A 23,290-nucleotide genomic window follows, 5' to 3' on the forward strand; every position below is an offset into this window, starting at 1 on the left:
CTTGTCAAACAATCACAGGATATCAACAATCTTCAGCAAAAGATATGTGATTTAACTGATATAAATAGGTCTATCATTTCTACAATTTATATATTGGAAACTGACAACAAGTCTCACTGTGGGGAAATTTCTGTTCTTAAAGAAGAGATTTTCAAATTTAGGACTCAACAATTACATTTAACTCATCTGACAGCAAATCCTATAGCTGTATCAAACTATGTTTCTCCAATATCCCTGATGGAAGAGCTTGTGAGTGCTGACAATAAGGCTACACGACTATCTGATGGGCAAACTAAATCTTCAATGGAATGTCAGAGAGACAGTCTCCCTAGTAGCAGCTCACCCGAAACAACTTTAGATGAACCAGTAAGATGTATTACTGAAAGATAAAAATTATCTGTTCCTTCGGCTTTATCCAGGAAATCATGAGTACGTATTTATGGAGATTGTAGTGCCAGAAATTTAGTAAGTGCTATGAAATCATGGATGCTATGAAACCCTGTTTACAAGTTCTGTAAAGACATCTTAATAATATTACGGATTTTGATAATAGTGATAATAGTGATTTGGCTTAAGAAGAAATCTTTTACCTCTAAGAAGAAGTACGAACATTATTTTATGCCTATGGTGCAATTCTGTTAGTCATGGGCAGTATTATTTTAACCGTTTAAACTCCTTTGTGCATAATTGTAATGCATCTGTTATAGTGATCACTAAAATTCGACTTTCATCTAAATCAATATGTCTCTTGGCATTGTATTTATTCTAAGCCTTAAAAATTGTTTTACAAAAAAATTATTAAAATTGTTTTACCTTACTTTAGTTTGGACTCAAATAGTGATTCTGTGGTTAAAAGGATTTTTTTACGCCAAGGTCAATTGAAAGATGGTTTACTTTAGCCCTTTCTATAAACTTTAACCGAGCATTCCCAATTAGCAATTTTTCGACGCCACAACATTGCAAATTTCAACGCAACATTGCATTGATACGTTGTCTTAACCGTAGTTTTACACCAATTTAAAAGAGATTTTTTTGGTAGTCTCAACGTTACGCAGTGACTACCCGTTAACTTTTTAAACGCTTTTGCAACATTTTAGAGTTACTGAGTTTTGGACGGATGAATCCAGAATGCCAGAAAAATTAATTATTTTTTTAGTAATAAATTAATAGATAACTCCAGTAGGCAACTACTCTTAAAGTTAAACCTTCTTAATCCATCTTTTGAAAAGTCCTTAATTAATATTTGTTTTGTATGTAGTTTAATATAGCGAACTATACGGGTAAAATAGCCGTTTTGCAGGATTTACAAGCACTTAATTTATAAACGGTAAGTAGTTTACTATAAAAAGATATTATATTAGCCCTAAATAATACGTGCGCTCTGAATTTATAGCCGATTTCGAAAAAAATGTAATTTTTTTAGTTGTCGGCATTTTTGCCTTCATTGCAAGATTTTTTGACGTCTGTAGTAAGCTGCAGAATATTTTAAGTCTCTATATCTCTTAATTTTTTAAAGCAACACGAAAATAAGAAATCCCAATAACTCCAAGCAAAAAATGAATCATAAAAATAAAAATCTAAATTATGTAGGTTATGTTGAATTGAATATTTTTTCTTCCTCTTATTCTCTCTACATTTGTTTTTCATCTTCTTCCTAAAGCTCTTAACGTGTCAAAAGGCTCTCTCTACAGCGAAAAATGCTCAACACAGACGATCAGGCATTTTAATACCCATTCTCTAACGATGAAGTAACGTTGTTCTTACTAGGTTTTTGATTCGAAAAATTGTACACGTCTGAACGTCATTGTTTAAAGTGTAAATTAATACTGCTATATCTATAGTGAAAATACGTCGTAAAAACAGGAGAATTCTACAACAGTTGCCACACAGTTGCAGTACGTCGAAATTTGGTAAAAAAAATAAACGTCGTTGCAAAACCAACTAAATTTTGCACTGAAAACGACGTTGCAACTAGTGAAAATAAGAGTAATTTCAACTTAGGTGACTTCAAATTGTTACTTGGGTTAGCTCAAGCCAAATGAATCTTTTTTCATGGAGGCCTATATTTTGGTGTCCATCTCTCGCAGTCAGTATAATCATGGTGGAACACTGATGTTGTGTGCAGGAATGACTTTTATAATTACTTGCATTTTTCTAATGTAGATAAGTTTGATTTTTTTTTAGATGAAAAGATGAAAGAAAAAATTTTCATTGCATACTGCAAGAAAATTAACTTATATACATCCTAAGTTTCTACAGATCTCCTTCTGCAAGTGCTAAAGTATTTATTGACAAGTTAGAATGTATTTTGAGTGAAATATCAATCAACGCCTCAATAGTTCTCACTGGTGACCTTAATGTGGATTTTCTGTAATCTGGTTCTTCTGAGACTAGCTTGGCTTTGAGTGGGATGTTTAAATCTTCTAATCTTACTGTGCACGTGGATCGGCTCCGTCAGAAACACTTTTAGACTATGTTTGCTTAACTTATGGTAACACAAAGGTTTTTTGTATTGTGGTAAATCTTGGGCTGTCCAACCACTATGCTGTGTTGTGCAAAACACCCATCATTCTGTAGACACAGATAGGGTAAGAAGATTGTACACCAGCAAAAACTTTCATAAATTTAAAGAACTTTGTAATGTGGAACACTGGGAAAGTTTAATATTGGATAAGGAACCCTTTTTAAAATTTCCCACTATGTTGGTCAGATTTTTGATTTAGCTTTTCGCTTGGTTAAAATTAGAAAAAAAAACCCTGGTATACTAAAGGACTGCTAACTTCGGGTAAAAATATCAGATCGTTGCATTACATTAAAAAATTTGCAATTGTTAATGCACATTTTGGGTCTTATGTTAATAGTTACTGCAGGATTTACCAAAACTCTATTAAGCTGGCAAAAAATTAATATTACTCTGAAAGAATTAAACAATCATCCAACAAATCTAGGGAGACTTGAAAAATTATTAACAACATGAGGAGTGGTTTACGGTGTGATCCAGTTTCTGAAGCTTTAACAGCTGAGTCCCTTAACACTTATTGTCAGGGTACACTTATTTACCAGTCTCTTATCTTACTAGCGTTTAGGTCCCTGAAACATTTTCTTTGGATCTACAGATCCAAATGAGATTAAGGCTGTCCTGCGTGACATAAAGAGTAAGAATTCTGGTGGGTGGGATGGAGTTTCGGTGAGAGTACTTGCTGCATTGCTACAAACCACACTTTCTGTAGTAATCAATATCTCTTAAGAAGGCTCTGGAGATTACATTATACAAGGGAGGTAACAGTCTATCAATTTTTAGGCCAATAGCCTTCCCACTCTTGGCAGGCTGATTGAGAGACTGGTTAAAACTCCTGTGATGGACTTTCTTAGAGGGTATGAACTTCTTAGCGTCTATCAGTTTGGTTTTCGGGAGAAAGTCGGCATGGGCGATGCTATTTTCAACCTTTTGGAGAGCCTCTACTCGGGGTTGAGTTCTGGTGTGAATGTGCGGCAGCGGTTTTCTGTGACTTATCTAAGGCTTTTGATTGTATAAGTCACAGAATGCTGACTCTATGGTTTGAAGGGAGTTGCTCTTAACTGGTTTCGGTCCTATCTTACGGATAGAATTGAGAAACTGCTCTTTGGTAACACTAAGTTTAAGTTTTTTTGTTAATTAATAAGGGAAATCGGGGACTTACAAAAAAGCGTAAATCAAATGGCCGGCAAATTGGAAAGAATTAAAAAAATGGTTTCGACCCAGACTGATGAAAGTCCTGAAATGTCTACATCATCAAAAACTCAGAAAACCTCTTCAAAAAAATACCCAGTGATGAATGGCATTACACTGTTGTAGAAAACATACCTGCCTACTATACTATGAGTCAGCTTGCACACTACATTAAGATTAAACTTGGCACCAACGACTTTATTCGATGTTTTCCTATGCTTAAGGATGGATACAGTTTACCCTCTAGTTTTAAAGTTGGTGTGCAAAACAAGGATCTCCTGAAACGACTTAAAGAGACAGACATGTGGCCTGCTGGTACTGTAATAGATGGTCATAAAGTACATCCCTCCCAGCATATAGCCTTACCGCCAACTCCAATGTCCATTGCTACCCGAGCAGCCTCCGATAACATTTCAAAGCAAGAAAAGCTGCTTAAGATCAACTCATATAGGGAAGCCATAGCTACTGGTAAGTCCTGAAACGGTGAAGCCGTCAATATCAAGATTGTGGAAAAAGCCAATAACGATAGTAGTGGGCGCCATCTCGACCCAATGATCCCACCAATAGTACGGCTCTCTCATAAATCTGACGTGGAAAATGATCGTTACTTGTTGGCTAGACTGAGAGATCCTTTACTCCTTAAATCTCTCAGACTTTACCTGGCATATCTACATGATCAACCGACGAGTACATGTTTTGATGGACAAACCAACACCAGCATTTAACTAATGCTTGCTGCTAAGGGACTGCCGACCGATCTGGTCTCGCTACGAAAGCTGTACATCCGGTTCCACGAGGCCCATGGTATTGGATCCACGAAAGTTGAAGAGGACCTTTCTGCCTTTAGGACCTATTTTTCGTCGGAGAAGCTTTTGCGGCTCCAAAAAATTAGGGAAAGCCAAAATAATTATTTTTCTAGTGGTTCGCCATCTACACAAAATTCTTAGAATACCTGACGCGACCAGAGGATCAAGCACCCTCTTTAAAATTGGTTGATAGTGAGCTTGGTATTTTTCTTTTAAATATTCAGTCCTTCACAAATCTAACGATCTATTTTTATTGCTAGAAACACTAAATTTCCCTGAAATGGTTGCTATTACTGAACATTGGTTAAATACTGATAAACCCATATATGTTGAAAATTACAACATCATAGCTAGATATAATAGAACAAACATAACGCATGAAGGCACATTGATAATGTCCACTAACAGCGACTTTTCAGTAGTGTCAAAGTTTGATAACTTATTATCTGAAAAATTGCTTGAATTTTCTATTGTTTATAATAATTCACATGATCTCTACATTGTTTGTCTATATAGAACACCCGACTCTGATATACAAAGTTTTAGCCAGAAACTACTAAGCTTGCTAGAATCCATACCCTTAAAAAGCAAACTAATTTTATGTGGCGACCTTAATATTGACTATTCCAGTGTATGTGCTGCCCCAGAATCACTCCAGTCTATATTCGAGTCAATGGGCTTGATAATGCACATAGATTCACCCACCAGAATAACTAAAAATAGCTCCATCGCCATCGATTACGTAGTATCATCCTTTGCTCCAGAACTTTTAAATTGTACTGTTTTCAGTTCGGGCTTTTCAGATCATGAAGCTATATTAACCAGCTTCTCTTTGGATTTAATTAACAATAGCACTTTGCGTAAATTAGGCCGTGTTTATAACAAAAATAATTTTCTAAATTTTAAGAATCATTGTCTAACGGAAAACTGGAACTTTCTTTCAAGTGATGTCGATAATGAGTTCTCCAGATTCTTAAATTCACTATCAGATATTGCAAATATATATTTTCCTCTAAGGCCAATTAAAACTAAAAAACAAAAGCCCTGGACCTCCAAAGGTCTTCGTGTATCGGCAAAAAACATGCGCTCACTTTTCCTACCTAATAAAGTTCTCAGAATCTATTGCTTTTCATAATTACGTCAAGCAGTATAGGAAAACTTATCTTAAAACAATTAAGGCTGCAAGAGAAATCTATTATAGTGGGAGGCTGGCAAAATCTGCCAATGTAGGTAAAGAAACATGGTCTATTGTTAACGAACTAAGAAATAAGTCTACCTCAACTAGCACTATCTCTACATCACCCGAGGACCTAAACAATTACTTTGTAAACGTGGCAAAAAATCTAATGGCCACCATAACACCTTCTGATGATCCTCTCGCACAATTTCTTTTTTACGCCAGTATCATTTACAGAACTTCAAAGTACAATTAACGAAATAAAAAACAAATCATCAGCTGGTACAGATCGGCTTACTCTTAAAATGTTTTCAAATATGCCTGATTGTACTCTAATCCATTTAGTAGACCTAATCAACATGTCATTTCAAAATGGGGTCTTTCCAAACTGCCCTAAAACTGCAATAATCATTCCATTACATAAAGGAGGAGATAAAGATCAAGCCTCAAACTATCGTCAAATTGCACTTCTTCCAACCCTCCCAAAGATCATAGAACGCCTGGCTAAAAAAAGGTTTTTGTCATTTTTGTTTAAATATAATATCTTAACCCCTTATCAGTTTGGATTTCTAAGCAAAAAATGCACCAACGATGCTATGTTCTCCCTATTTAACAGCGTTTATTCAAATATCAACAAAAATTACTTAACAGCAACAATTTTCTGTGACTTTTCAAAGGCTTTCGATTGCGTAAACCACATTATTTCAATTAACAAATTGCAGCACTATGGATTCAGAGATATATTCCTTCAATGGTTTAAGTCATATTTGTGCAACAGAAGTCAACTTGAAAAGGTCGATACGTCAAGATCTTCTTGTAAACCAATTGAATGTGGGGTACCTCAAGGTTCCGTTTTGGGTCCTATGCTCTTTCTGCTGTTTATAAATGACCTGGCCAGCCTGAACATAAGTTTATTATGCTCTTTTTGAGTCACATCTTCGTTACGCCCTTCCATTCTGGGGTACATGCTGCAAGACCCAATTTGAGCGTATATTTAAACTTCAAAAGAGAGCGCTTCGCTACTTACTAGGACTTGATAGTAGAGCTCACGGCCAAGTAAATTTTATAAAATATAAGATCCTTACTCTTCCCTCGTTATTTATATTTGAATCTATCTGCCTTATCCGCAAACATGTGTCACAGATTCCAGAAAGACCATCCCACAGCTATTCACTAAGGAACGTTGATCATAATCTTCATCTGCCAATTCCACGGTCGGAATTAGTAAAGAACTCTATACTTTATGCAGCAATAAAAATGCACAATCATCTGCCTTTCGTAATAAAATCGATGACTACTTTTAGTTGATTTCGCAATGCCCTAAAATCTCTACTACTGCAAAAAGCCCTATATACAGTAGAAGACTTTTTTAATATTTCCTTTTAAAGCACACACACTGGCGTTATTAGCTACCTATTTATTTGCAAAATGTTTGCCTGCTTTTTATTGTATGTTTTTTTTTGAGACTAAGGTTTTTGACAATTTTATACATTTAATTGTTTGTATATTTGTATATAAAAATTATTTTATTTATGTATTTCGACCAAATTGTACAATTTGATAATTTGTACAGTATTTTTGTTTTGTTACGTACCTATTTACTTTGTGTGTATTTTGTCTGAGTATTTTTTATGTTTTTATGTTATTTGTTTATATTTGTATTTTTTTCCTTTAGCTTTGTCGATAAAATGTAAATTTTCAGACAATAAAGCATTTGAATTTAATAAAAGTATGGTAGGCTACTTATTAATGCTGGTGTGCTCCAGGACTCGACTTTATTTTGTTCTCGTTATACGTCAATAATCTGCCTCTGGTCCCTGTTTCTGGAAAGTTTACACTTTTTGCCGACGGTACCACTATACTATGGCATGTTACCAACCCTAAAACAATGAGAGTTGCCATTGAAAGGGATCTGACTCTTGATAAGGTGTGGTGTGATCCCAACAAGTTGGCTTTTAAATAATAAGAATCGTATACTTTCCAAAGATGCAAGCATACTGGCTCTACTTAAATCCCAAAAAATTCATTAAAGAGTAATTTTTTGCTAGTTTTAGAGTCAAAATATATGCATTTTTTTATTTATCCATATTAGTTGACTTCAATTTAAAAAATATTACATATTAATAGTAGCATATTTTGGCATTGTCCGTTTAAAAACACGCACTTTCCTTTACCTTAGTCGCATAATAGAAAATTTGATAATTTTATAATAATTCCGGGTTTGTTTAATTTGTTGTAATTTTATTAATTATACTGGAATACCATTAAGTTGTGTTGTTTTCAGCAAAAATATTTTTAAAATACCGAATACTTAAAATAATGAGGTTTTAATAATAAACAATAAACTTAAATTTTTAATATATTTTATTCAAGTATATAAACGATACACAAACGTATTATTAACATAATAATATGGCAAATATGCAAAAAATATTAACTTCTAACTCATATTTAACAAGTTATTGCACCTACCTCTATCTCAAAAAATCAAATAAACTTTAAAGAAATGCAAATAATATTGTTAATACAACGTTTAGAGGACGCATACTTAATGAACATACAAAAAAAAAACTTTTTAATTAAAACTTGATTCTTGCTTAAAGTATAATTTTTCTACTCACGATACTAATTTCTTCAGGCGTCACACTCTTTTTACCTCTAAGTTTGCAACTTTTTACGCGTTAGTTTCTTTACGAATTGCCGTGCAAAGGGACATGAATTTTAGGAACTTATCGGCCATTAACCGATTTACAGTTATTTAGTTTAAAAAAGGCACCCGATTCCCCAACAATTATTATAAAACGAGCTACTTTTTGTTTTATATACAAAAAAATATATACATGAGTATCATAGATTTTGGTATTGTTGGAGAACCGTTAATATATCTTTAGGAACACAGCATATTCTACTTATTTGCTTTTCTTATTACTTATTATGTTTTTTTTTGAATCCACAAAAAAAAGGTGATGTGTAAAAATATGGCACTAATATTATATAGGTTTCCTGAGTTTAAATCACTGCTAATTACTATGGGAGTATCTGTTTTAAAAAATAACATTACTTTGCCTGTGTATATGAATAAATCTGGCTTAACATATTTCATATTGTTGAGGTAGGTAAAAACCAGTACCTCTTATTTAAAGGTACCAGGGAATATCTATACATAAGAAATATAAATACATAATATAAAAAAGACAGAAAAACATCAGATCATTTTTTTTAAGTAGATCGTACCTCCGGGGTAAAACTGTGCAATATAAACAAGAAATCTAACAGTTTCAGAAACTACTAACTAACATAACTATTTACAAAATTAAACGTTATTTTAAAATATTAATAAAAACCACAAAACAGACCCGTGTTAAAAAGTTCATCACTGGTTAATTTGTTTTTTTTTTTAAGAAAATGCTTTCTTATGGCCTACAGGCTGTACCCTTTAACCTTGGGGCAGCCTATATACTGGCAATATATAACATTCTAAATGCTAAACCTTATATAATAATTAACAACAACCTATTTTAAGATCTATTTTTATAAATGATGGTTTTTATGTAAGACAAAAACCAGAGGCGTATGTTTAAAGGATGAATAAAGCATGAACCTAATTTTTTTAAAACAGTTAAGTTAAGTACGCCTTAAATACTTAAATATTGCAACGTTATTTTAAGCGGGAATAACTTAAACTATTAAGTACAAGCCTCTAATAAAAACATGATATACAAAAGGGTAGCCTATTGTCAGAAAGTGCTTTTATTAAAATTTTAGAGCTAATATCATTTTAAATAGAACGTACTAAAACTGTGATGCACAAAAAAGACAGTTTCACTTTTGGCGATTCATATTTTGTACTAGGAAAAGAACGAGAGACCTTCATTCATGTCTCATTGATCGGTCCTTTCTCGTTTTTTTTTACAAGAATTCTGTTATGTAAAATACTATTTCTATACAGTTTTAAATATGCCAAACAGTTTGAAATAGTTCATGTCACAGAATCCCACTAATCCACAATAAAGAATTTTGTTTTATTGCTTTCCAGAATAAAACGTAAATCCTCCAATGCAGTAGGGTATCTCTTTTTGCAGTAGAGTATTTAATGGAATAACGATATAGTTTTCGTGAACGATAACGCTGGTTTACAAATATTTACTTTTAACATTGTACTTCGACAAAAAGGGGTTTTTCAGACTAATCTCAGGGCGCTGAAACCGAAAATGACTATTTTTTTTTCACAGAACCGATTTCGAAATTGCCTTTTTTTTTTGAAGTGCGTGAATTTTTGAAAGGCTAAGGCTATAACCTTCGGGGCAATATACGATTTGTGTAAATTGAAGTCGTAGTTTTTGAGATTTTTTTGTCACCTTCATTTTGAGCCTAAGTTCGTTCAAATCCAAGAAAATCTGTAAAAGTTATGACGTGTTACGTAAATGAAGGCAATCTAATTGTCCTCACGAACTTAATAAATATAGCTGGACTGCCAATTCAATGAAAAGTAAATGACTACTACTTGGGGGGCCATCATTTTGCGTGATTGTGTCCTTTCGATGTTGGTCACTCTGACAAATTTTAGTTATGCCAGTTATAGGGAAATAAAACAATTAAAGTTTTTGAGAGGTTAAGTTTACAAAAATACAAAATAGAGAGATACAAAATAGAGAGTTACATATAGGTAGGAATTTAAGATAGTTGCGTTAGATCTGTGATTTTTCTTGTACTTTCTTAAGAATTTCGTTAAAATTTATGAAAACAAGTAATCCTCACCTAAAATGAGACAAAATTTCAATCAACTTGGAATAAGATGCATGCACTTTAAAATATTTGTTTTATTATTCTGATAATCTTGAATCTTATAAATCCAAATACCCTGAAAATAATGATCTTCGTTTACATTTTTGCTTGTATTTACTTGTATTAACAAATTCAGTTAAAAGCACTTTTTATTTTCATTCTATTTTTACTACTTCGAGTTTTACTTTCCTTCCATGTACAGCGTGTTTCCACATTAATAGGTACAACCATCTATAAAAATCAAAATATAGCTGATTCAATATATTTTTCATCATTTTAAATCAATTCCGTTATTCAATATATTTTTTGTTGGCAACACTAAAAATGTTAAGAGTGACCAACATCAAAAGAACACAACCACTATAAAAATGGCGGCCCCCAGGCAGTGGTCATTTTTGGGTATCGTGGTCATATGCATTAGCAGTCCAGGTATATATATTAAGTTCGTGATTGTCCCGCATAGGGTAATTACGGAAGAGATGAACCATCGATCAGTCGATGTTCAGTAGTTCCGATGTGTATAAGTGCAGTTTTTAAACAGAAATTAACCTGACTTGTGCACGTGGAGGAAAACTTTCTAATATGATTTTAAAATTGTGCTTCTGACTAAACGTAAGTAAAAAATGCCGTTTTGTAGTAAAATTTTGTCACGCTAGTGTCTATATTTTAATTTATAAACATCGCAAATGTATATTTTTGATTTTATTATGAACTACGTAGTGGTCTATCTAATCTTTAATAATGGCACAGATGAACTAGATGGCATTGGCATAGTTGGACCAGCTATAATATATTGTTTTTTTTTTAGAATGCCCACGAAATATCAGAGATAGTTGCGTTCAGAAAGAGCGACTTGGTCGGAAGAGGATCTCAGAAATGCTATTGAGGCCATAGCGACTAGGACAATGGGTGTCAATTCAGCAGCGAAGGATTTTATTATACCAAAGGCTTTGCTGAGAAGAAATCTGGTCAACTTAGGGGAAGAAAATGAGAGCAGGCTGGTAGCGCATATTTAAAAACTCAAAAATTTGCTTTTGCCCTACACGAGCAGATGTGCGACATATGGCGCTTCCACTTGCAGAACAATTAAAGCTGAAACATCATTTTAATGAGACCACTGAAATAGCAGGATAGGTTTGTTGCATGTTTTTCTTAACCGCCATGGAGATCTAAGCATAAGAATTGCAGAAGTGTATCAGTAAATCGCTTGACAGCGGTATGTCGAGAAATTGTTGACAACTATTTTACAAGGACAAGTGATTGCTGCAAAGATTCAAAAGCAGTAACCTCCAGTACATCGGGAGAAAAAGGCGAAACAATTAGTGTTGTTGCTTATTATAATGGTAAGTTTATTGTAATATTTTATGCCTCGAAAACCAGTAAAAAAGGCTTTTCTAATCCGTGATGGCCATAGATCTCACTGCAACCTTTGCGAAATGCTTGAATTTGCTGATGAAAATTCCAGCGCACACCACTTCAGCCCCTTTATAAAGCGGTATATAAAACGCTAAGAGCACATTTATTATTCAGCGTATAATACTTTCGGGCAAACCAATTCATCAAGAAAAGAGGAAGGCTTCAATTTGGTCAACTTCTGACAGAGTCCTGGGCAAGTAACACTATAACTAGTTTTGGAGGTACCAGAATTATTCTGTTTTTTGACCAAAGGCAATACCAGAATATGCTGTTCGGTCCGACAATAGTTTTAACAACCTTCAAATATAGCAATCTGCAAATACCAGTCAAAATTTGGTGAGAATATTCTCCTTAATTTATGGAATGAGGTTAAAACATTTATTTTTTTGGTTTCGAATGGGGACAACTGCAACTCCTGGAAAACCAGGATGTTCTCATTGGGAACCGAAGTCAAATAGTTTTATTTCACATCGTTCTCCTGTAATAAAAGGAAAAAAAATATGGCCAACCCCGTGCAAAACAACTAGGCGAACGAAAATCTTAGTGACCTAATTCCTGGTAAGATGCTGGATATGATAAGTCCAGTTACTAAACGTGCAGAAGACGTGGCCTCTGTTAAAAAGTGAAGCCGGATAATTGCACTAATTTTAACGTTTCCAGAACAGATTGCTAAAAGGAAAATACAAAGCACCAATACAATTCAAGAGAAAGATTATGCTGGCTGTAAAGAAAATTATAATAAAAAAACCAAGACTGACAATTGGATACAACGTATTGTATGCACTCGCTGGCTCCACGAATCCTGCTAAAAATATGAAAATATGTGCGACAGATGTGGCAAGAAAGGTCCTTGTTAGTTTAAGATGCAATAATTTGTTCCATTAATAATACTTTAGTTTTTATAGGATTACTTATAACTATTTATACTTTAACTACACCAAGTATGCGGTTCAACTAACTCACACATTCAGGGAGAGTTGGACTATTTTAGGGTTTTATAATGGATTTTTTAAGTAAAAAACCAGTTGATGTTTTAGAGCTTTTCAATGAAGATACCATTTGTTTTAATTACAGTTTTTCAGTAATAAATGTTTTTCCTCAAATAATATTAAACTATTTTTAGATTTTTCACAGCAAAAATTAAAAAGGTGGTTCATCTCTCGCGCGATTACCCTATATACTCCTGATGTATGCAGTCCCGAACTAAAGTGAATAATGACATCCTGTGTTTTGAGTCACACTAAATAATTATTCTAAGGGTCACTATTAAAACCAATATTCATTTTATACGAAAATCTGTACTAATTGTCGGAGCGATGATGCGCTGTGGAGTGTGGCCATGTTTTTTGGTTTGTCTGTGTAGTTTGTAATTTACTAAATATTACTATAATAATTATTAACTGTTACCCTTGTTATTGCATTTATTTATGATATCTGTGTTATTGCGTTTATTTATGATAAGAAAGTACACTGAAATGTGCAAGAACGCATCAGATAAGTTCTGTTTTATTTGTAGTTTGTATATATTCATATAAAAGTGCCCGCAAAAAGCTCACCACACATATCTTAGCAGCTTAAGAGCAATGTTTTGATTTCCGAGCAAAAAATTTAGAGGAAACGTGGATTCCCAACTTTGCCTGCGCTATATCTTTTGTACAGTTGAACGAGCTTAGCAAAGCCTTAATCATTGTGACTGATGCTATTTTTTCCCACTACAATTCGAGGAGGAAAATACAGTATAGCTGTGTATCCCGAGGTATCATCAGTGAAAGAGACCGCACCACATTCTTTCCAGTACCCGAAATGTCAATTCTCAACACTTCTTCGATTTTAAATGTCAACCCTATTCCAAACACAGTAAAAAATTGGTAATAATACATCAAATAGCATTAAACGATTTAAATCGTGATCTCAACTTATAAAAAAAATCGGAACTTCTCGCTTAACATTAACAGGAACGCGGTTATTTGGAATGTGGTATTACTGTAGCGTATTACCGAAATCGCAGTAAAAACTTTCATCAATATTTCTTAAAAACAGAAGATTTTTGCTACTGCAACAATGTAAATGAGTTGTTTGTTTTACTTGAAGAAACTGATGAACCGAACGAGTGGCGTCTATTCATTAATGGTAGCAAGTATGATGTTAAGGGTGCAGTATTGCACAAAGGCAACAAGAAACCATCGATCTCCATTACTCACCTAATGCCAAAGAAACGTACGAGACGATGGAAGAGGTACTTCAACTGATTAACTACAGTTCATATAACTGAAAGATATGCTGAGATTTAAAAGTTGTCGCTATACTGACTGGTCTGCAACGTTGCTATAAAAATACATTAGTTTTTTGCCTTTTTGGAACAGCAGAGCAGATGAAAAACATTTTACTCAACGTAATTGGCCGAACCGTGTAAAGCACGTCCAATGAAAAAGCAACGTTATCAAAAAAGCACTAGATGAGAGAAAAAAAAGTTGGATTCCCTCCTTCGCACACTGGCTTATGGGATAATGAAAAATTTTGCAAGAGATTTGGCAAAAAATCCAAAAAATACAGCTCTGAAATAGTTAAAAATTAACTTCCCAAAATTGTCAACAGAGAAAATCAAAACGGGTATATTCGTCACTACACAGTGCTTAGAATCCTCCGAAGCTAAAGCTTGGAGAGCTTACCAAAAAGTTGCTCATGGAATATTAGGAAACAACAGGAGCACAAACCGTTAGTTGATTTATGCAATGACGAAAAAACATCAATGCTATTGGTTATTATTGGAAAATATACACACTCTATAATATATCAAATTACTGGAATCATATTACTAAGAAACTAATATTTAACTTCGTTTATGTTCACAGGTGCTCGCATGTCTTTGAAAACGTAGCTACTTCACAGTCATTTCAATTTTTCCCCTCGAATTTAGGTGTTGAAGGTGATGAATAAGGCAATCGATTTCATCAAGACATTGCTGCAGAACTGAAAAGTGTTATGAGGGCTCTTGGGATCAAGGCGTGATGATCGACTATTACTGGATGTTTAAGAGTAAAAACGTATTTTTGACCTCAAATATTGTCAAAAATTGCAAAATCTCATACGTTGACATTACGCGTCATAACTTTAACGCTTTTCATTTGCTTTGGACTCATTTAGGCTAAAAATGTAGGTGACAAAATTGTCTTTGAGCTCACATAATTTTTGATGATATAAACAAAATTTTTGTTCCAGAACTTTTGACAATTTGGTAAAAATTTCAAAATGCTCTTTGTTGCAACTTTCAACTGTTGTTTTGCAAAAACTACGAGTTTAATTGACATAAATCATATATTGCCGTAAACGTAATATTTGTGCCTCTCGAAATACACGCTCTTCAAAAAAATTATGCTTACTGTTAATGTATTACCTGCACTATGGCATAAACAAAAATTTCAAAAACGTTTCTCTGAAAAAAAAAAGTCATTTTCGGATTAGAAGTTAGACTAAAAAACGATTTTTCGTCGAAGCACATTGTTCGTATAAACTAGTGTATTTTGTTTTGCGGCTTTTTTTATCATCAAAGTTGCCGCTGGCGGAGCCTTTGAACGCTCCTTTGACGAATAAACCGTAAAATAGAATATTGCTGGAAGCAAGTATAAGTACAGTGGTGTCCCATAAATTTATGGCTAATCACGTAGATAAAAACAAATTTTAATCCAAAAATAACTACGGAAAGGCCATAAAACAAAACAATAAGATTAAGTCAAAAACAATCTGGAAAGGTCTATGCATAGTTATTAGTTTAATAATTTACGAAGATTTTCCTTTTTAAAGCTGCAAGTATTTCTAGTAGATTTTATTATTTGATAAATACCGACTTAATTGGTCTAATTGTTATTGCTGTTGCAGAGACTTCAAACATAGTTAATGATTATCCTATTAATGCAAGATAATATTTATTATTGGTTTTTAGTACTTAAATGTTAGGAACCATCCATAAATGTCGTAAGATGTTTAGGGAGAAAGAAGGTTTTACTTCATCCTACAAAATCTTACGCAGGGAAAGGGGGAGAGGTGATTAAGAAGCTTACGTAAAAAACAATTATTTCAATAAAATTTTCAATCTGATTATTTGAGTAGAATTTATACTAGGTACAGGAAGTCTATATGGTTAGTAAAGTCCAATATTCATGAGAGAATAATTAAGCACAAAAAACGTTACATTTAGATACAGTGATTAGTCCTTTAATATAAACAACAATACTCATATTATAGTATCCATTAATACTATATATACTATATAAGTGCATAATATCGATAATAGTGTTGTCTACTACCGATTAAACAGAGTACATGTTGTGCATCATTGGTCATTTGCGCGATGTCTGGAGGTTGAATCAAAGTGCCATGTTGTAAGTTCTAAAGAATTTTATCGAGATTTCAAAAAAATCAAAAATGTTAAAATGTCAGGAAACTTACATCAGCCTCTTTACAATTCTTGGGTGAAAGGTTATCCTTAAAAGTATTGCCAAATTTGTCAGATCGAGACAAATCAATTTTGGAATAGTAAGAAAAGTGATTTAAAAGGGTTTAATAAATGGATATTGAGAGTAAGTGAGAAATAGCTGATAAACAACTGATAGCATGGTACTGTAAATTGAGCCAAGTCGCGGCATTAGTTAAGCTTTATAATAAATTTTAGGCTCAAGCGTTTGATGTTTTATCAGATGATAAATCACGAATAACAAACAAAGCATATTTTATCATGCACTTAGAAGATTACCTAGCGCAAATGCCTGACCATGATTGGGTCATGGCTGAAAGACACAAATTGATTCCCGCTGTATACGCAGGTATTCCAACTACAGATAGAAAAATATGCGATCCCGAAGGGGTGATTTAACTTGATACGTAATACATTCGTCTTTTTCTGCAAGTTCTTCTGGTAATAACTTTTAAAGATTACTTAAGCTTCCAGAATTTTAACACCTAGCGAAAACTCCATAAGGCTTCGTTAAACTTATTGTGATCATGACCGTCAATGAAGGGCTAGATGAAAACCCACGACTCCCTTAAGTCATCGAGTAAGCTATTTCTCATTTCAAATCCTATAACCTTGACGCATCATGATCGCTACAAATGCTCCTGATAGTAGCTGTTTCAACGGAGTTGAACGACGCATGGCCGCACTAAGTCACCAGCTGACAGGCTGGTTTTTTCACATGATTCTTTCGAAAATCATCTCGCTGATAGTCAGAAAACTATTGACGAAGAACACGAGTTGCCGAATTTCGCCCAAGCAGAAAATACTCTTGCTGATATTTGAAATGCTCTTACTTTAGATGATAATGAAGTTGCCTGATCCACATGATACTGATAACAACAACGAACTTCTAACATGAACTCCGGAATAGTATTTTATCCACGTGCAGGAATACCAGTGAATATGTAAATATAATACCACAGTTATGATTCACGCATGATTTTATCTAACAGTTGTCTATCGCCAGTTGTCCCAATACTACAAACTCTAGCTTTAATCACATCACCTCCAAAACACATCGTACAATCAGAATTTTGTTCACTTTAAGATATTCAGAAACGCAAAAACGTTTGTTATAATAAATTAACACATTATGATCTTTACTACTTAAGTATTCGATGCAGCATCAAAGAACGTACATCCGATAAATGCGGCGTTCATTTTGCATCAAAGAAAAATCTTTTCTGTTAAAAATGTATGGTAATGAATGTGCGGAACATAAAAAAATTAACCTTTGACAATATTGCAGGGTTAACATGGTAGAAATCTCTTATCCTTTAACCTCATTCATCTGACTATACAGAGTGGCTTGACGATTAAGATATAGATGTGGAACCTGTTGAAGAATGTGAAAAGGCAGAAAGAGTCAGTACCGATTATTCCGTCCATTGTAAAATGACGTTTGAACCAAAGATGTTTGATTGTCATTGATGAACCCTTTATACTTTTCACTAACATGTATAGGATACAAATCGAATTATATAAGAATCAAAAGACATCTAAACTGTGATTAGCATGAACCTTAGTGCAAATATTACTATTATAATTTTAAATCTACACAGTTTTCTCTACGGGTTGTGTCAAGAAATGTATTGATAATTTTCCTACATTTATTAGAATAACGAAATTGATCTCTATCACATTACATGAACAGCAAGGAAAAAAACAAAAATGTTTGTCATACGTTGACAACAAAAAACATCTTATAAAATCTTACACAGAGGGAAAGAAGGGGTCCTAAATGGTTAAAAAAGGTCTTACGGAACTTATGGATGGGCCCCTTATACGTGACCCCTGACATATATGACATAAAGAAAGAGAAAAAAATAATCTTGAAAAAACTTAGAAACTCGGATATTTTCATAATGAGAAAACTTGAAAACTTAGGAACAAAGAACTGTGAGGGTTCTATGAAAATTTAAACGTGAAAATGATTGGCTAAATATTAGACTGGAATTGGCTAAAGTCCTATTTATAGAGATACATATTTTGTAGCACACAAAGTTCTTCTTTGCCATCTAGAGGCAAAGTAATTGATAAAGGCGATATTAATACTGCAGACGTTATTGCTAGTAAAATTATCAAGAGTTAGATTAGAGATTTTGCTGCTATCATAAAAAAAGTAAAAAAAGGTTTGATATTTTTTAATGAAAAAATGGACTTCTTTAGCTTCATTGATGGCTCCATAGAGTGTTACTCGAATATTTAATTGATTACGTGCCAAAATGAGAAATCATTCAATGAGCTTTGAACTACGATATAGTATATCGTAGGCTTAGAACGCATGAGTGTACTAAGCGCTATATTGCCAATGTGTAAATACGAAAAACCAGGAATATTCACAAGCCCTCAAGAATTTTTTTGATCTCAGATTACTTTTTCTAATTAGAGGAATATTCACAAATAGGAATATTCCAGAAACGTCGACGCAACTAACCATTAGAACTATTTTTTCATCGCAGTGATTTTATACATAACTCTACTAGTACATCATTAATTTTCTTTAAAAAAAAATCATTAAAACAAAATTTTAAAGTATTTTAACAAAGGTTACTTGAGAAAAAAACTACAGATCTTTTACATAATCTGCCATAAATTTATAAAAACCAGAAATCAAAATGGGACACTACGCTCTTGTGCATCTTGTAGCAGTTTCAACAAAACAAAAAATAATTAACAATTTGAATTTGCATTAATTATAATTGTATTAAGAGAAACAAATAGCAGTTAATTAAAAATAACAATAAGACATAACATGAACAACACAACAATGATTTTTGATATTAACCGATTATTTTGTACTTTGGAGATATATTCATGATATACTTTTAATTAATCCTGAGTCAAAGCCAATTACCTTTTTAACTTACCTAACAACTTACTGATTGTAATATCTAAGAATTGCTTTTTATGGAAGCATATTATTTTTTTAGCATATTTGAAAATTCATTTGGAAGCTAACATTTACAAGGAAGATTTGCCATTTTTTTAAATTATGGAAAATCGTTTATAAAAATATGAATTTATATTTATTTTGAAGGCAAAACTGATTTTTGTACCATTTTCACCCGGATTTTGCTGGATTTTGTATTTTACGGCAGTTAAGAAACACATATTTCCTAGTTTACTATGACGAGTATACAACAGTATATCAGTACGCTACAAGATTGTTCTAAAATTTATTGCCATTAGAGGACATTATTTTAAAAAATCCTTAAAAGAATATTCTTTTAAGATTTTTCTAACTTTTACTCGAAGGAAGTATACAATATACATATATATATATATAATAAAAATCTCACTCTAAATATGAATCTACCAATAATAAGAGAGGCATCTAAAAACACCAATATTACCCGCACAATATAATGCACTGTAGAGGTATAAACGTAATATAGCAATAATATAATATTTACCGTATACATCATTAACCCTTATTATCTTGGCGTATAGTGCGATCACTAATTTATTATTTTACTACTTACATTTGTGTAATTTCTACTGAGGTAGATGGATCGGAATAATTACTTTTTAACTGTATTTACTAAAACCAGAACGTAAAACAAACTGAGGTAGTCAAGGTGAATTTATACACAGGTGTGGTTTTCCTTTCTAAATCTACATGGCAAGTTCAGCGGCAGCAAGAACACTTTTTGATCTAACAAATCATATCACCTTTATAAAATTGTTTTTTAAAACAAAACGAAAACTATTCGCCGGCTTTTACACCTTCAGGCTCGACCTCCTCGTCACTATAATCCTCCTCTTCACCACCTGAACTATCACCTTCTTCATGTCCCATATTACTTCTCTCGTTCATCATGCCCCTGTCATTCTCGTCGCCCCTTTTGATCATTAGATCATTGGCGCTCTGCATTTGTTGATGCATCTTTTCTAGAAAATGCTGTTGCATTCCTTTGTCCATGCCTGTAATCATTAATAAGAATTATGATTTAATTTTTAAGGTGCACTAAATTTACTGCACGTATATAAGTTTTTTTGAGCAATTTATGATGTTTAATATTGATTGCATGAAGGCTAAAGCAAATAGAACTAGTAACCATTGAAGTGTTGCTATATGATGTGATATGACGATGTTAGATTAAGGAGGCCTAAAGAACTGTCTTGACGCACAAACCTTTTGAATTGTACAGACATAAAAGAATGAACTTAAAACTCATTTAGAACTACACTCTTAACACATTACCGCACCGCTTAGGGTATTTAAAAAATCACCCAACAATTTTTTGACAAGGATAATGCTAAAAAGATGATAATGGTAAAACTGTCTCGTAATTTGAGCATCACACCAAACGTTCCAACCATAAGACTATAAGGATGATGCAACTATTCTACAATATGGATTAACACATCGGCAATATTGCAACAAAAAAAATATTGACCTTTGATCAAAATCGCAAGAAGATTGAGATACTAATCCATTCTTTTCAGAGAGACCAACATACAAAATTGGCGAAACCAAAGAAAACACAAGAGTGTGATTTAAAAATTGTGAAAATAAAATGGTATGAGCATAAGCCTGATGATGCTCTAGCTAGAGCGAAACACGTATAGCCTGTTATAATATATTGCGAGAGCGAGACCGTGACTGTGTTTTCTTTGTTTTCATCAATTTTAGAACAAAGAAGACAGTGATCCAAGTGAATCCCCTTCAAGTCAGGTACAAACTGGAGGCGAGGAGACGGAAAACTAGTAGAGGATACTGTAATTGGTTAAATGGTCTAAGCAGCTAAAGCCATCTAGCCTTTTCGGACCAATCAGAAAGGCTTCCGAAGAAAAGAGAAGAAAAAGCTTGTGAAAAGGTGAGTTTCGAGGGGTAAATAAATATTTTTGTTTCAAAGGCTGTACACCGAAAGAAACAAAATTTGAGTTAGATGCATGAGTTCATGGCACATTTGCTCCTGTGTTTGCAACTGTTTGCTCTTGGATAAATAACTTTACACGTGGCCTTAATATGAACAGCATTCAGGATGCCCGGTCCAGTAAGAATGACTACTAAAAATGGTGTTTTGCGGGTAAATTCGTCGCTAGTCAGGTTTTGGTTATGGGCTTAGTGGCTAATACTTTGCCTACAGATATCATTGCATACCTTAGGGCCAATCCTCTAGACCAGTGCATATTCTGCATAAAAATGAGTACTAAAAGGAAAACTGTAAGTTGCTTTAAATTGGGACTTCCCAGAGATGTAAAAGATTGTTGCATCTTTTGCTTTGGATGACTTTTTATAATTTAATGCCACAGAACTACTTCGGCAAGAGTTTTTGGCAGTTTTTCCTTCCTCCCTTCATAAATCTCTATGTAATATAAGCATATAGTTTAAGCACGGTTAGTATAAGTTTTTTTTTTTAGTTTACAATAGGTTTCTTTGACCAATTTACCCACAAAACACCACTTCTATCATACATCATTGGTCACCAAATCACAAGAAGATGATTGAAGTGATTGTCGAATTAAAGTCCGCGAAATAGTTAAGTAGGTATAGTCGCTTTATTTTTTAACGAAAAATTCTGAAAATAGTTTCAGCAAGATGGATGACGTGTTTGCTGACAGAGAAGAACGAGCCCAATTATTGTACGGTTGACTCTGAGGCGAATTGGGTGCTCTTTGGTACCAATCCTGCACGGTTTCTTCAACGCTACATAACTGTATAAAACATAGATTCACTACTAGACTTCAAAGATGAGAATACCGTCAGAACAGTCGATTTTTGAGGAAAAACTAGTTTTGAAGAAGGCGAAAACGGTAATATCAGCTGGCAATGCGATGGCCACAGTCTTTTGGCACCATTACTTGTAAAAAGGACAGGCGATAACAGAGCCGTATTATGCGTCGTTAATGCACCAATTGAACGACGATTTCCTTCGAATGAGGAGATTATTGAGCAAATTGTTAAATCACTATCTCATATCATATAATGTGGAAAAATCGACATATAACGAGACTCAATATTATGCATCTGGAAAGCTATATGAATATTTTACCTTTAAGCAAGAATAGAGTGCGATCTTAAATTGGTCATAAAATGACTTTTTTTTGACAACTGTATGTAAGCTCTTCATAACGTACTTAAAATGACGTTTTGAGGACGTGAGTCTTTATCCCTCCCAATGACGTCCAAGGAAGACCTAATTGAGATGACTTTAAGACCCCACCCTCTTAGCTAAGATTATCGATTATGGAGTCGTTATTCGTTCAACAATATTTGAATGAGACGTTTCCAGGAACGTTTTCCAGACTGAAAGAAGAGATCCTATTGAATGGCCCCCACGGTCGCCAGATTTATCACCTCTATACTTTTTTTTGGGGCTATAATAAGAAAAATTAATTAAACTGAATTGACTCTATTAAAAAATTTACCAAAAGGAATTGTAAATGTTTATTTTTTATGACATCCAACATCCTATTTTCTGGAAGGCATAAAAAAATTGGAAAAACGGAGGAGATTAAAAGATGCCGCTAGTTGAAAGATAATTAAAGATTAAAAAACCCTTCTTTTACCGTACTTTTGCATTACGCAATTTTCTTTTTTGCAATAAAGTAGCAACTTTCATTGCTACATTAAATATGGAATGATTATTGGGCAAAAATACGCAGTTGGGATAATTGCGTTGGTATCATATAATATTTTTATAATGGCTGCAGGTTTTATAGCTCACTAATAAAATTAGTCGTGACAAAACCAAATTATTTATTAGGAATCATTAAAATATTTTTTTTTTTTACTTATTAGGATTATTTATATTTGACTTCTCTATTTTGTGTTTTTTAAATTCTCTATTTTTTTTTTTTTTAACTCTGCAAGTTAGCACCTTTGGTTGTAATTTTTTTGTACTGCAAAGTTCACCCATCTATATGTACATACGAAT

General features: G+C 33.4%; 1 protein-coding gene across 2 annotated transcripts in view; it reads right to left on the minus strand.

Annotated features, from left to right (window-relative positions):
* Positions 1-8,038: 8,038 nt before the first annotated feature.
* LOC126745595 (protein abrupt) overlaps positions 8,039-23,290 on the minus strand; it is a 147,100-nt gene continuing 131,848 nt past the window's right edge. For both annotated transcript variants that reach the window (XM_050453512.1, XM_050453511.1), the window contains exon 11: positions 8,039-20,330. In XM_050453512.1, the coding sequence (XP_050309469.1) occupies positions 20,113-20,330 (218 nt within the window). In that variant the 3' untranslated portion in view covers positions 8,039-20,112. The remainder of the gene's footprint in view (positions 20,331-23,290) is intronic.

Source organism: Anthonomus grandis, chromosome 16 (assembly GCF_022605725.1).
Source record: "Anthonomus grandis grandis chromosome 16, icAntGran1.3, whole genome shotgun sequence".
Lineage (NCBI taxonomy): Eukaryota > Metazoa > Arthropoda > Insecta > Coleoptera > Curculionidae > Anthonomus > Anthonomus grandis.